At 36.2% G+C, this 12,532-nt stretch overlaps 1 protein-coding gene across 3 annotated transcripts; it reads right to left on the bottom strand.

Annotated features, from left to right (window-relative positions):
* Positions 1-2,761: 2,761 nt before the first annotated feature.
* LOC139891807 (calcium-dependent protein kinase 2) lies at positions 2,762-11,123 on the bottom strand. 3 transcript variants are annotated; one of them, XM_071874805.1, is made up of 9 exons: positions 10,848-11,123; positions 10,410-10,805; positions 10,186-10,329; positions 9,885-10,037; positions 9,636-9,751; positions 3,734-3,901; positions 3,499-3,626; positions 3,283-3,382; positions 2,762-3,159 (listed from the first exon to the last, which is right to left on the bottom strand). In XM_071874805.1, exons 1-9 carry the CDS (start codon positions 11,071-11,073, stop codon positions 3,052-3,054), a joined length of 1,539 nt encoding a protein of 512 aa, XP_071730906.1. In that variant the 5' UTR covers positions 11,074-11,123; the 3' UTR covers positions 2,762-3,051. The 3 variants fall into 3 exon arrangements, with proteins under 3 accessions (XP_071730906.1, XP_071730904.1, XP_071730905.1); XM_071874803.1 differs by having other exon boundaries at positions 9,885-10,061; positions 10,410-11,123; XM_071874804.1 differs by having other exon boundaries at positions 10,410-11,123.
* Positions 11,124-12,532: the final 1,409 nt, after the last annotated feature.

Below are 12,532 nucleotides of genomic sequence, written 5' to 3'. Positions count from 1 at the left end.
ATTGCCTTTCTTTTTTTAGATTATCATACCACATTGAAGCATACTTCTTCAATCTGATTACAGCAACTTTAAAGGCCTTTTTATCATCATAGCCTTTAACCTCCATAATTCTATCCATGGCCTGAACCCATTCAAAGTAATCTTCAGGATTAGAGGACCCTTCAAAATCAGGTGGATCTATCTTGATATCTTTCAAATCATCAGTTTTTTTCCTATGCCTTCTTCTTCTTTGTGAAGAAGCATGAGATCCATCAGTAGATTGGCTACCATCCTCAGATTCAGTACTAGAAGACACAATAGTTGTATCTCCATTTTCAGATCTAACTCTATTTCTTCTTGGAACACCATCTTCCAACAAGTTAACCATTCTTTCCATCTGATGTTGTAGAGCTTCAATAGCTCTATCTCTTCTAAGATTATGAGCTTCTTCAAGAGTCATATTCCTTGGAATATCAGCCATTTCAAATATCAGATCTGAAATAGACCTTCAGCAACAAATAGAAACCCAGATCTGAAATAAAGCTTAACAGCTCTAAAACAGAGTATGAACTGAAACAACAATAAAAATGATAAGAAAGCTTCGATTTGAACAACCAAAGCTCTGATACCACTTTGATGCGTAATTATGACTTTAAAAACGCAATTTAAAACAAGCTTTCTTCACTTAAACAGATCTGAACACAAACCCCCAAATTGTAACAGCAACAACCCCAAAATAGAGTATAAAACTCTGAAATAAGAACACAAAGGATAGAGAATCTAAACCCTTAATTGATAAAGATACCACCACAATTAGAGATCTAGAAACACTCCAAGTCTTCAATTACAGCTGATAAAGATTCCACCACAACTATAATATCAGATATGAAGATTTGGATTTCACCACAATGTTTGATAAAGTAACACCACAAACACTGATAAAGAAACCACTCTTAGCCACCGGAATCAAAGATTCGTAAAGGACACAGAGATTTGTAAATAGATAAGCTCTATCAAACTTTTCATTCAATCATCAACCAAGTTTTACAATACAAGAGCTCTCTATTTATAGAAGAAGCTTAACAGCTATTTTCTAAATAAGACAAAAACATAAAAAGGAAATGGAGACAAAAAAGGACAAACAATTACAAATTAGCCAATAAGAATAAAGGACACAATCTGCAAAAAGCCTGCCATTTGTTAGTGCTCCTTCCCATGATAAAAGCATCCAATGATAAATGGGAATCTTCCTTGGACAGTTAACATTCTTCTAGAACAGCCACACACGTGTTAAGCACATGACCTGACCGGTTTATTGAAAAGCATAAGTAAACTTTGAATTGTATCAGCAAGTTGGCCCCTTAAAAGAAAAACAACGTCGCCTGCTGGTTGAACTTAGTTTCGTGTGCTGGTTGAGCTTAAAATTCTTCAGCTGGTTGAACTAGCTGGTTTGTCTAAGTATAACTTTGCTGGCTCGATTTGCTGGTTACCCGGCTGAGTGAATTAAAGCTTTACTGGCTGAACTAAGCTCATTTGCTGGTCCGGCTAGCTGGTTCTTCTTAATTGCTGGCTTGCCTTCAACTATCAAAAACTTTATTCATCAAAACATAACTACTTCAGTTTAAGGACTGAAGTAGGGTCACCCCTGAGCTTCTTGAACCAGCTACAAAAACACTTAGATGGTACGAAATAGATGGCAACACGACCATTGCTTGGCCTGATTCGGGTGTAACATCTTTTAAGCTCGTGCTGGCTGTTTTGCTGGTTACATTGCCCAGCTCACCCGCATCACATACGCATATAAAGTATTATTATTATTTTTTTTTTTGTTCTGCATATAGGCATAAGAGCCTTTATCTAAAGGTAATGAGCTAAAGATTGTAAACACTAATCCAGCTGTAAATCCAAATGTAACATTCAACTACTTTATGGAACCAGAGGACTTGCAAATGTGCGTTGAGGGACTTGAAAGCATTCCGAACTACACTTATGCCAATATGACAGTCTTGACCGACCAAGATATACTATTTGATCTTAACATAAAACTTCCTTATAACTTAATAATTGTTCATGGTAATACAAGTACTTGTTTGGAACAATATTGTAAGGACACTGTATGGCCTCTATGGCATTATCATGGAGGTTGTCATATTGGCCAAGTAGTTGATGACGATTATAAGGTTATTGGTGTCAATCCTCTTCGAGTTATTGATGTATCGTGATGCTTGGAAGGTGGTTTATTTATATTCATAAGTGACACATACGTTTTTTAATGTGAACTTTTAAATGTTTTTTAACTACTACTAACTATTACTTGATTTTAATTAGGTTTCAATTTACATCACAGGTACATGGGAGTTACAATACTATCCCAAAGACTCGCAGCAGAGAAACTATTTAAGAAAAGAATGCAGATTGTTGATGGTGTTTCACTTGGTATTTCCCTAAAATTTTCAATTATTTTTTTTTTATTATTTATAACAAAATTATAAGTTGCACAGAAATAATATATGATTGATCATTAGTACTGGGCCTGTCAGCCCATGGCCCAATTATCTATCTTGAAAATAAGTTAAAATATTATACAAGGACATAGATTTGAGAAACGTAGAATTACAAAAAGTTGAATCCACACATTCTTCCAACTCTTAAAGTTGTTTATTTTTTGCTATTTAAGGGTTCATCTATAGATACAAATTTTACCATATACTTGATACACAAAAACTTTAAGACTATGAACATGACATGAACTAAAGGGGGTGGGTATATCTCTTAACATGTACACACATCAATCTTTTCAAATAAAAATCAAATTGAACTTTTTTCTTAGTATTACACATGACAAATTTATCCACTGAATTCCTTGCCACAAATGATATCATATCACATGACCTCCAAGGTTAATTCTCCGTAGGTTGATTCAAAATTTATCTGTTATCCTCACTTGATGACATGAAATTTGCAGCAAATTCTGAGTTAGAATATGAATAATCATCATCTTCTCATTCATCTATATTTCTATTGAAGACGCTGAACTATTATATGTACTCACAAAATAATTAATGAACCAAATCATATCGCTGGTACAAAAGAATCTCTCCGCCTCTTTGGATTCATAGTTGCTTCTCTGTTTCCTTTTCTCATCATTGCCACAAATTCGTCGTAGTTGATCCGACCATCCTACATAACATATAGTTATATATCTATCAATTCAATCTCCACATGATAATAATCTTATAAATAGGAAACTTTCTATTTACTCTTGTAGTTTTTTTTTTTTTTTTTTTTAATTTGATTACTTACATTATCTGTATCAATCTCAGATACTATTTCTTTTATGTCCCTTCCATCATTCATACCATATTCGCGAATAGCTTGCTCCATTTCTTCTATTGTTATGTACCTGATTTCCAATAAGGTAGTTAATCATTTTGGTATTATTTCATTGCCATTTGCTAGAAAAACATTTGAAATGTTTTATCCACAGACAAAAAAGAAAAAAAAGATAGATTTACTTACCCACTGTTGTCTTTATCAAAGTATTGGAATGCAGTATAGAGATGTTCTTCTCTGTCCATTCTGTTCATATGCATTGTTGCTGTTATGAACTCCTCGTAATCTATGGTTCCATTCCCATCTGCATCGGCCTGTTTTATTTCCATTTATTTACAACATAAATAATAAAATTATAATTTACATCCCAGTTTCCGAATGTCCCATCAATAAATATAATCAAGTTAGGATAGGTAGTTACAGCTTCCATTAGTTGTTTAACTTCATTTTCTGTTAGTTTTGTCCCTTGCTTCGAAAGCCCATGTTTTAGCTCTTCGAGTGTTATCGTGCCACTGTTATCAGTATCCATCCCTTTGAACATTTCCTTCAACCCCATGATTTCTTCCTCTGAGAGGCATCCTGCAATAACCTACTCATTCGGAAAAGGCAACCGTATTAAATGTTAAAATACAATGCAAATTTAGAATAATATGGAATTAGTAAATATATATGGGTAAAATATCTAGATATTAATATGTATAAGAAAATATCTAGATATTATAATACGAGAGAAAAATCTAGAAATTGAAATGTAAAAGAAAAATCTAGATATTTGTAGGTTGTAGAAATATCTAGATATTTATATATCCATGGAAATATCTAGGTTCTAGAATGTTCCATGGAGTAGTATAAATATGGGAGGAGATTTCATTTGTGTTGTGTGAAGTTGTGAGAGTGAAATAAGAAGTGAGTTGTGAAGAAGAGAAGAAGAGTGTGAGTTAGCGAAAGTAGAGAAGATAAAGCTTGTAAGTAATATTGTAATTGTAATTTAATATAAGTGTTTTTGTTAAGTTTCCCGATCAAGCCTTAGTTTGTGTTTAAGTTCTTAGTGCACTTTTGTTTTTCTTATTATATGGTCGGCTCTGCCGCATAAGTAATACATGGTCGGTTATACCGCCTAAAGATATATGGTCGACACTGTCGCCTAAGTACATTGTGCACTAAGGATTTATAAAATTAAAGGCTAACCAACGTCAAAGTGTTGGTGTAGTGAGTCTAGTATAGTCTAGATCCTCTATAGTGGGTGTGTTGGGCTCGTCGAAGCTTCCAACAATTGGTATCAGTGCGGGTCGTTCGGGACCATTGCTAGTGGAGGTACTCATTGGTAAACGTTGGACGTTTACATCGTCTTGTTAACACCAAGGCCCTAAGGGAGATTCTGTCGGAGCACAGTTAGGAACTGTGAAAGCTCATCGGTCTGGGACCAAGCTTATTGGACGTTGGACGTCATGATGGCAGATCTTGCAAGTACGAGCAGTGGAATCAAGAGTCTCAATAACCACAACTATGGTTATTGGCGGACTTGCATAGAATCCTACCTACAAGGACATGATTTATGGGAAATAGTTGCTGGTAGTGACACTACGCCTCCACCGAAAGAAAATGCCGAAGCCTTGAGAAAATGGAACATCAAGGCCGGGAAGGCTTTATTTATATTGAAGACTACAATTGAGGAGGATCTATTGGAGCACATCCGTGACGAGAAAACACCAAAGGCAGCTTGGGAAACTTTTGAAAAATTATTTTCAAAAAAGAATGAAGCACGCCTCCAGCTCTTGGAAAATGAGCTCGCGGGTATCTCACAAGGAAGTCTATCTATTTCTCAGTATTTCACCAAGGTGAAATCTATTTGTCGTGAGATATCTCAACTTGCTCCTGAAGAGAAAGTGAGTGATGCAAGGATGAAGAGAATTATCATCCATGGCTTAAGATCCGAGTATAATGGATTTATAGCCGCTGTGAGAGGATGGCCTACTCAACCATCATTAATAGAGTTGGAGAATTTATTGGCTAACCAAGAGGCATTAGCCAAGTAGATGAATGAAGTGAGCATAAAAGGCGAAGAAGAAGCACTCTTCACCAATAAGAAGAAAGCTATGTCTCGAAGACAAGAAGTGACGAAAGAAAGACATACATATGGAGGCAAAGGTCATCTAAAACCAAAAAGCAATGCTTCAGGGGGAGCTCAACAAGGAAGAAAAGATCATCGCCAACAATATGGAGAGAATGATAAGAGAAAGAATGGTGAATGCTTCAATTGTGGCAAGAAGGGTCATTTTGCTCGAGAATGTAGATTCTCCAGAAGGCGAACTTTCGAAGGAAATGTGACTACCGCAAGAGATGAGAAGAAAGAGGTCACATCCGAAGCAACCATTAATGAAGAAACATGGGATGCAGAAGCTGGACTCTCTGTTGAAGCTGACATAGATGATCAAGCTCTTACAACAACTTTAAAGTAAAAAATAAACTACAAAGATGATTGGATCATCGATTCTGGGTGCTCAAATCATATGACCAACGATGGGACAAAGCTGCAAGAAATGGAGGATTACAAAGGAAAGAGAGTCGTGTTGACAACCAACAATTCAAGGTTGTCTATTTCTCACATTGGAAAGACAATAATTCCAAATGAAGGCGACTCTCAAAAGCTCCAACTCGAGAAGGTGTATCTTGTCCCTGGCCTAAAGAAGAACTTACTGTCAGTACCACAACTGACAGCAGAAGGGAATTATGTGCTCTTTGGACCAGAAGATGTGTCTGTATTCAAGAGAGTGAAGGTGGTTGGCAATCCAATTATGCAAGGAAGAAGAATAGAGTCGGTCTATGTACTATCTTCTGAAACAGCATATGTGGATAAGACTCGAAAGAATGAGACGGCTGATCTTTGGCATGAACGTCTTGGGCATGTGGGCTACAACAAGTTAAAGGAGATGATGGTAAAACACATAGTAAATGGGCTTCCTCAAATTGATATCCGAACGGATACAATATGTGCTGGATGTCAATTTGGAAAAGCTCACCAATTGCCATTCAAGCAGTCACAACATCAGTCCAAGACACCACTAGAGCTCATACACTCAGACGTCTTTGGCCCAGTGAAACAAACATCACTTGGAGGAATGAAATATATGGTGACATTCATTGATGACTTCTCAAGGTATGTGTGGGTTTACTTCATGAAGGAAAAGTCGGAGACTTTTCAGAAGTTTAAAGAGTTCAAGAAGAAGATAGAAAGTGAGCTCAATAATAAGATTAGTTGTTTACGCACAGATAATGGAGGAGAATATTTATCGACTGAGTTCAATATCTATCTTGAGAAGCACAAGATTAGAAGACAATTAACTTGTCCCAATACTCCACAGCAGAATGGAGTGGCGGAACGCAAGAATCGTCACCTTGCCGAAACTTGTCGAAGTATGCTTCATGGTAAGAATGTACCAGGCAGATTTTGGGCCGAATGTATGAGGACGGCATCGTACGTGATTAACAGACTCCCACAAACAAAGTTGGGATATATTTCACCATATGAAAGATTATGGAAGATCAAACCAATCGTCAACCATCTCAAAGTTTTTGGATGTGTATGCTACGTCTTCGTGCCAGATAATCTACGAAGCAAATTTGAGAAGAAGGCAATTCGGTGCATTTTTGTCGGTTATGATGAATCAAGAAAAGGATGGAGATGTTGTGATCCAAATACCGGAAAATGTCATACTTCAAGAAATGTGGTATTTGATGAAGCGTCTTCATGGTGGTCACCTCAAAAGATAGAGCTTCCAGAATCTCATGGATTAGAAGAAGGTCCAGAAGAAAAAGAAGAACATAAAGAGCACATATCGGATCCAATTAAAGAAGGAGATGGATCGTACTCTAAGGAAACGAGTCCATGGAAAACTGGGGTACATCAATCTACATCCGAAGAGGTTCGTCCAAGCCAAATGGATGCCGAGGAGCATGTGCAAGAATTACGGAGATCAACAAGGTCGAGGAAACCTAATCCAAGGTATGCCAATGCTGCTCATGTGGATGAATCAATACCTATTGAGCCTTCCACTTATGAAGAAGCAGCACAAAGTCAAGAATGGCAGAAAGCGATGGAAGAAGAAATTAATGCACTAAAAGAAAAGCAGACATGGAGTTTAGTTCCAAAGCCAAAAGATGTAAAACCAATATCTTGTAAATGGGTTTACAAGGTGAAGACTCGATCAGATGGCTCGATTGAAAGGTATAAAGCTCGACTTGTTGCTAGAGGTTTTTCTCAACAATATGGGCTGGATTATGAAGAAACGTTTAGTCCAGTGGCGAAGATCACAACAATTCGAGCTCTACTAGCTTTAGCTGCTAGCAAATCTTGGAAGTTATGGCAGATGGATGTCAAGAACGCTTTCTTACATGGAGAACTTGACAAAGACATTTATATGGAGCAACCAAGAGGCTTTGAGAACAAGATCTATCCTGAGCATGTCTGCAAATTAAAGAAAGCACTATACGGCTTGAAGCAGGCTCCAAGAGCTTGGTACGGGAAGATTGGCGAGTTCTTAGTACAAAGTGGTTTCACAGTTGCTCCTTCAGATTCTAGTTTATTTGTGAAACAAGATCAAGGAAAACTAGTCATAGTGCTAGTATATGTGGATGACTTAATCATCACGGGAGATCACTATGAGGAGATCCAAAGAACAAGAGAGAATCTATCTATCAGATTTCAGATGAAGGAGCTTGGAAAACTCAAACATTTTCTTGGACTCGAAATAGAGCAGAAAAGAGAAGGATTATTTCTGGGACAACAGAAATATGCGCGAGATCTTTTACAAAAGTACGGAATGCTTAATTGCAAACCTATCTCAACTCCGATGGATCCGAATACAAAACTACGAGCAGATGAAGGAAAATGTCTTCAAGATGTTACCATGTATCGAAAGATGGTCGGAAGTCTTATTTATCTCACACTAAGCCGGCCAGATATATCTTATGCAGTTGGAGTGGTTAGTCGATACATGAGCAATCCGAAGAAGCCTCACCTTGATGTTGTACGACGCATCTTAAGGTATGTCAAAGACACTATTAACTTTGGTATTTTATACAAGAAAACAAAAGAATGTCACGTAACTGGATATTGTGACGCCGATTACGCTGGAGACTATGATACACGACGGTCAACAACTGGATACATGTTTAGTCTTGGATCGGGAGTAATATCATGGTGCAGCAAGAGACAACCAACAGTATCCTTGTCAAGCACTGAAGCAGAATATCGATCGGCAGCATCAGCAACACAAGAAATTATGTGGTTGAAGCAACTAATGGAAGATCTTCATCAATCAACAGATTATCAAGTAAAGCTTTTCTGCGATAACCTATCAGCTATTCGTCTAGCAGAAAATCCAATCTTTCATGCGAGAACAAAACATATAGAAGTGCACTATCACTATGTTCGCGAGAAGGTCCTTGAAGGAGAGATCAAGATGATGCCAACAAAGACAGATGAACAGGTTGCAGATATATTCACCAAGAGCCTAAGTAAACCGAAGTTTACAAAATTCAGAGAAGCACTTGGAATGGTCTGCAAGACATCGTTGGAAGAAAATTTGCATTGAGGGGGAGTGTTAAAATACAATGCAAATTTAGAATAATATGGAATTAGTAAATGTATATGGGTAAAATATCTAGATATTAATATGTATAAGAAAATATCTAGATATTAGAATATGAGAGAAAAATCTAGAAATTGAAATGTAAAAGAAAAATCTAGATATTTGTAGGTTGTAGAAATATCTAGATATTTATATATCCATGAAAATATCTAGGTTCTAGAATGTTCCATGGAGTAGTATAAATATGGGAGGAGATTTCATTTGTGTTGTGTGAAGTTGTGAGAGTGAAATAAGAAGTGAGTTGTGAAGAAGAGAAGAAGAGTGTGAGTTAGCGAAAGTAGAGAAGATAAAGCTTGTAAGTAATATTGTAATTGTAATTTAATATAAGTGTTTTTGTTAAGTTTCCCGATCAAGCCTTAGTTTGTGTTTAAGTTCTTAGTGCACTTTTGTTGTTCTTATTATATGGTCGGCTCTGCCGCCTAAGTAATACATGGTCGGTTATACCGCCTAAAGATATATGGTCGACACTGTCGCCTAAGTACATTGTGCACTAAGGATTTATAAAATTAAAGGCTAACCAACGTCAAAGTGTTGGTGTAGTGAGTCTAGTATAGTCTAGATCCTCTATAGTGGGTGTGTTGGGCTCGTCGAAGCTTCCAACATTAAATACATGTTTCCCCCGATAATATATACTAATAAAAAAGCAGATCTTAACAAAACATGTTCAAGTACCCGGAGAGCAACTTTCTTAAACTTGTTCATTGCTCTAAATTGTTTTAGCCTGCTCATAACAGCATTATCAAGTGGTGTATCGGGTGCTTCACCGTCTTCTTTAATCCATGGGTGAGCTAGAGAACAAAAAAAAAAAAAAGACTACATTTCATCAATCAAACATATATTACTAGTAGCGAGTTGTAACAATCTCTTGTCTATACATATTCCGTAACTCAAATTGATTCATGTGAGTTGGTTACATCTTACCAAGCACTTGATGTGCTGTCATACGTTGTTTAGGATCCGAATTCAACATTTTCCTCACTAAATCTTTTGCCTGAGGAGATATCGTAGGCCAAGGATCACTTGTAAAATCGACATACCCACGCAATATTGCATTAAATATCCCATGCTCCGATTCTACAATAACACCAAATACGTACCCTTCAATTTAGTTTTTTATTTGTAATTAATCATCTATTTTCTTTTAATAATTATTAGTAATAAAAATAAAAATACAATCTTTATTCTTTTTCGACAATAGGAATCATATCAATCTATGCCTTACCTGCCCAAAAAGGAGGAACTCCACAAAGAAGAATATATAACATGACACCAATGCTCCATATATCAACTTCTGGTCCATATTTTCTTTTTAAGACCTCTGGTGCAATATAATATGCACTTCCAACAATATCGCTGAAAACCTCACCTGCATTTATAATTTAAATATATAAAATTGTTTAAATTATTTCAAATTTAAATTAAAAGAATTCAATATACATATGTCACCTTGTTTGTAGAACACCGAGAGACCGAAATCTGTCGCCTTGAGGGGAGCATCTTCGTCCGTATTTAAAAGAAGAAAGTTTTCAGGCTTGAGATCTCTATGAATAACTCCCATTGAATGACACGTATGAACAATTTGTACGATTGTTCTAAGCAACGATGCAGCACCTCTTTCTGTGTAATAACCTTTAGCAATAATACGATCAAACAATTCTCCACCAGCACACAACTCCATTACCAAATGCACCGAATGTTTGTCCTCAAACGCACCCTTCAAGTCAACGATATTCGCTTGACCGCTTAAATGATGCATGATTTGTACTTCTCTTCTAACATCTTCCATATCTTCTTTATTTACAAGTTTTCTTTTGGCTATTGTTTTGCATGCAAATTGTTCCCCTGATTGTTTACATGTACATAAATGTGTGACACCAAATTGGCCACGACCAAGTTCTTTTCCAATTGTGTACATGTTACGAATATCTTCCATTGGGCGGCCTAAAACCGTGCCAATAGGAGATGGTCTGCCTGATTTTGCGGTGGAGGATGAGGATCCGGATTGAGGGGTGGCACGCGAATGATCATTTTGTGATCTTTGTCCAATATTGTTACGACCGGATGGACCATCTTCGGTTGGTGGTTCTTTAGCAGAACAACAGTTCCCCATTGGGGTTGCTTGTGGATAGTTAATTTAATTAGAATCAAATGTATAATAGGGTTTTGTGATATGATGTTGAAGAGAAAATTAAGGTTTAGAATTCAGGTAAAAAAAAAACAAATTAAAGAAAGTGAAAAGAATGTTTAGAAAGATTGCAAAAAGTGATGAAAGTGTGTGGAAACAAGCTGATTTTAGGATGGAATGATGAGGAGGGATTGTAGGGATGGAAATGGTCTACATTGAATTGAATTGTAGAATATTGAAAATAAATGGTCATTTTTGTTCTTAAAAACCATATGGAATGATGGTGAGGGTATCTGATATTAATTCACAGATTACCTTGGTCCGTCTAGTATAATTAATCATCACTTTATATTAAATTAAAAAATAGAAGATAGATAGATACATCACATCTAGCTTGCACAAAAAGATCAAGTGATTTGAACTGCAATTATTAAATTATGGTGCACTTTAAATGGTATTACCTTACAACATGTTCTTTAGCGAATTAACTATGAAAATGACTTCCATCGACAGCACTACACAAGTGCATGGATATGCTCACAAGATGTTCTATTGCGTTGATTGTAAGCCAAAACCCCATTATTCAAAGGAGTCCAAAAACTATAACCCTGTATATACATATATACATACATATACATAGTCCATTTATTTATCACTGATTTAAAATTAAAAACCTAGTACTTCCTCCAATTTCATCATCATCATTTGTCAATTCGCTAAAGATATGTCAAATTGTCCGCATATGTTTATATTTTTCGTTTATTTTTTATTATTATATCATTAATAAATGATGATTGATAGTAGAATTTAAGATTAGCAGAGAGTATCTCTATTGATACTCTGGTTTTTTACAAGTGTTTGGCTGGTTGGTTTTTTTTGTGTGGATCAGTATCTATAGGCGGCAACGTATGGTTCTTTCTTCAGGCGGTTGTGTTTGTTTTTTTTCCGTCGATACTTTTTGGCTGGATTATCTTTGGTTGCTCTGTTGGCGGTCGGATTTGTTCCACGGTTGTGATATGGCCAAACGGACGGTTTATATTGTGGCAGTATCGTTAGGTCGTCAACCGTCTATTTAGGATATTAATAGGAGAGTAATGTTTTTTATTTATAATATGCGGGACCTAAATCTACTACTCCTACCTATGGGTGAGTAAGGGAAGTATGACCTAGGACGTTCGTTTAAGAAGACAACAAAATTGAACCGTATCTGTAGAATTATCCTAATAGTTAATTAGATAGAGGAGTAGTTTTGGGATTTTTCTAAGATCTAAGGCAAATAGATAAATAAAGGAAAGTAAATGCGATAAAATTTATAATTCAGATAAGGTTAAGATAAGTGTGTGTTATGATTTTATCAGTTACTTGGTTGAGATTGTAAAATGCTGGCTCATGAATAGGCAATGACTTTGTATTCGTTATGATGTAGCTAGACATCCCTATCACG

This window comes from Rutidosis leptorrhynchoides, chromosome 2 (assembly GCF_046630445.1).
Source record: "Rutidosis leptorrhynchoides isolate AG116_Rl617_1_P2 chromosome 2, CSIRO_AGI_Rlap_v1, whole genome shotgun sequence".
Classification (NCBI taxonomy): Eukaryota; Viridiplantae; Streptophyta; class Magnoliopsida; order Asterales; family Asteraceae; genus Rutidosis; species Rutidosis leptorrhynchoides.
This window is presented reverse-complemented; position numbering and strand designations above follow the sequence as displayed.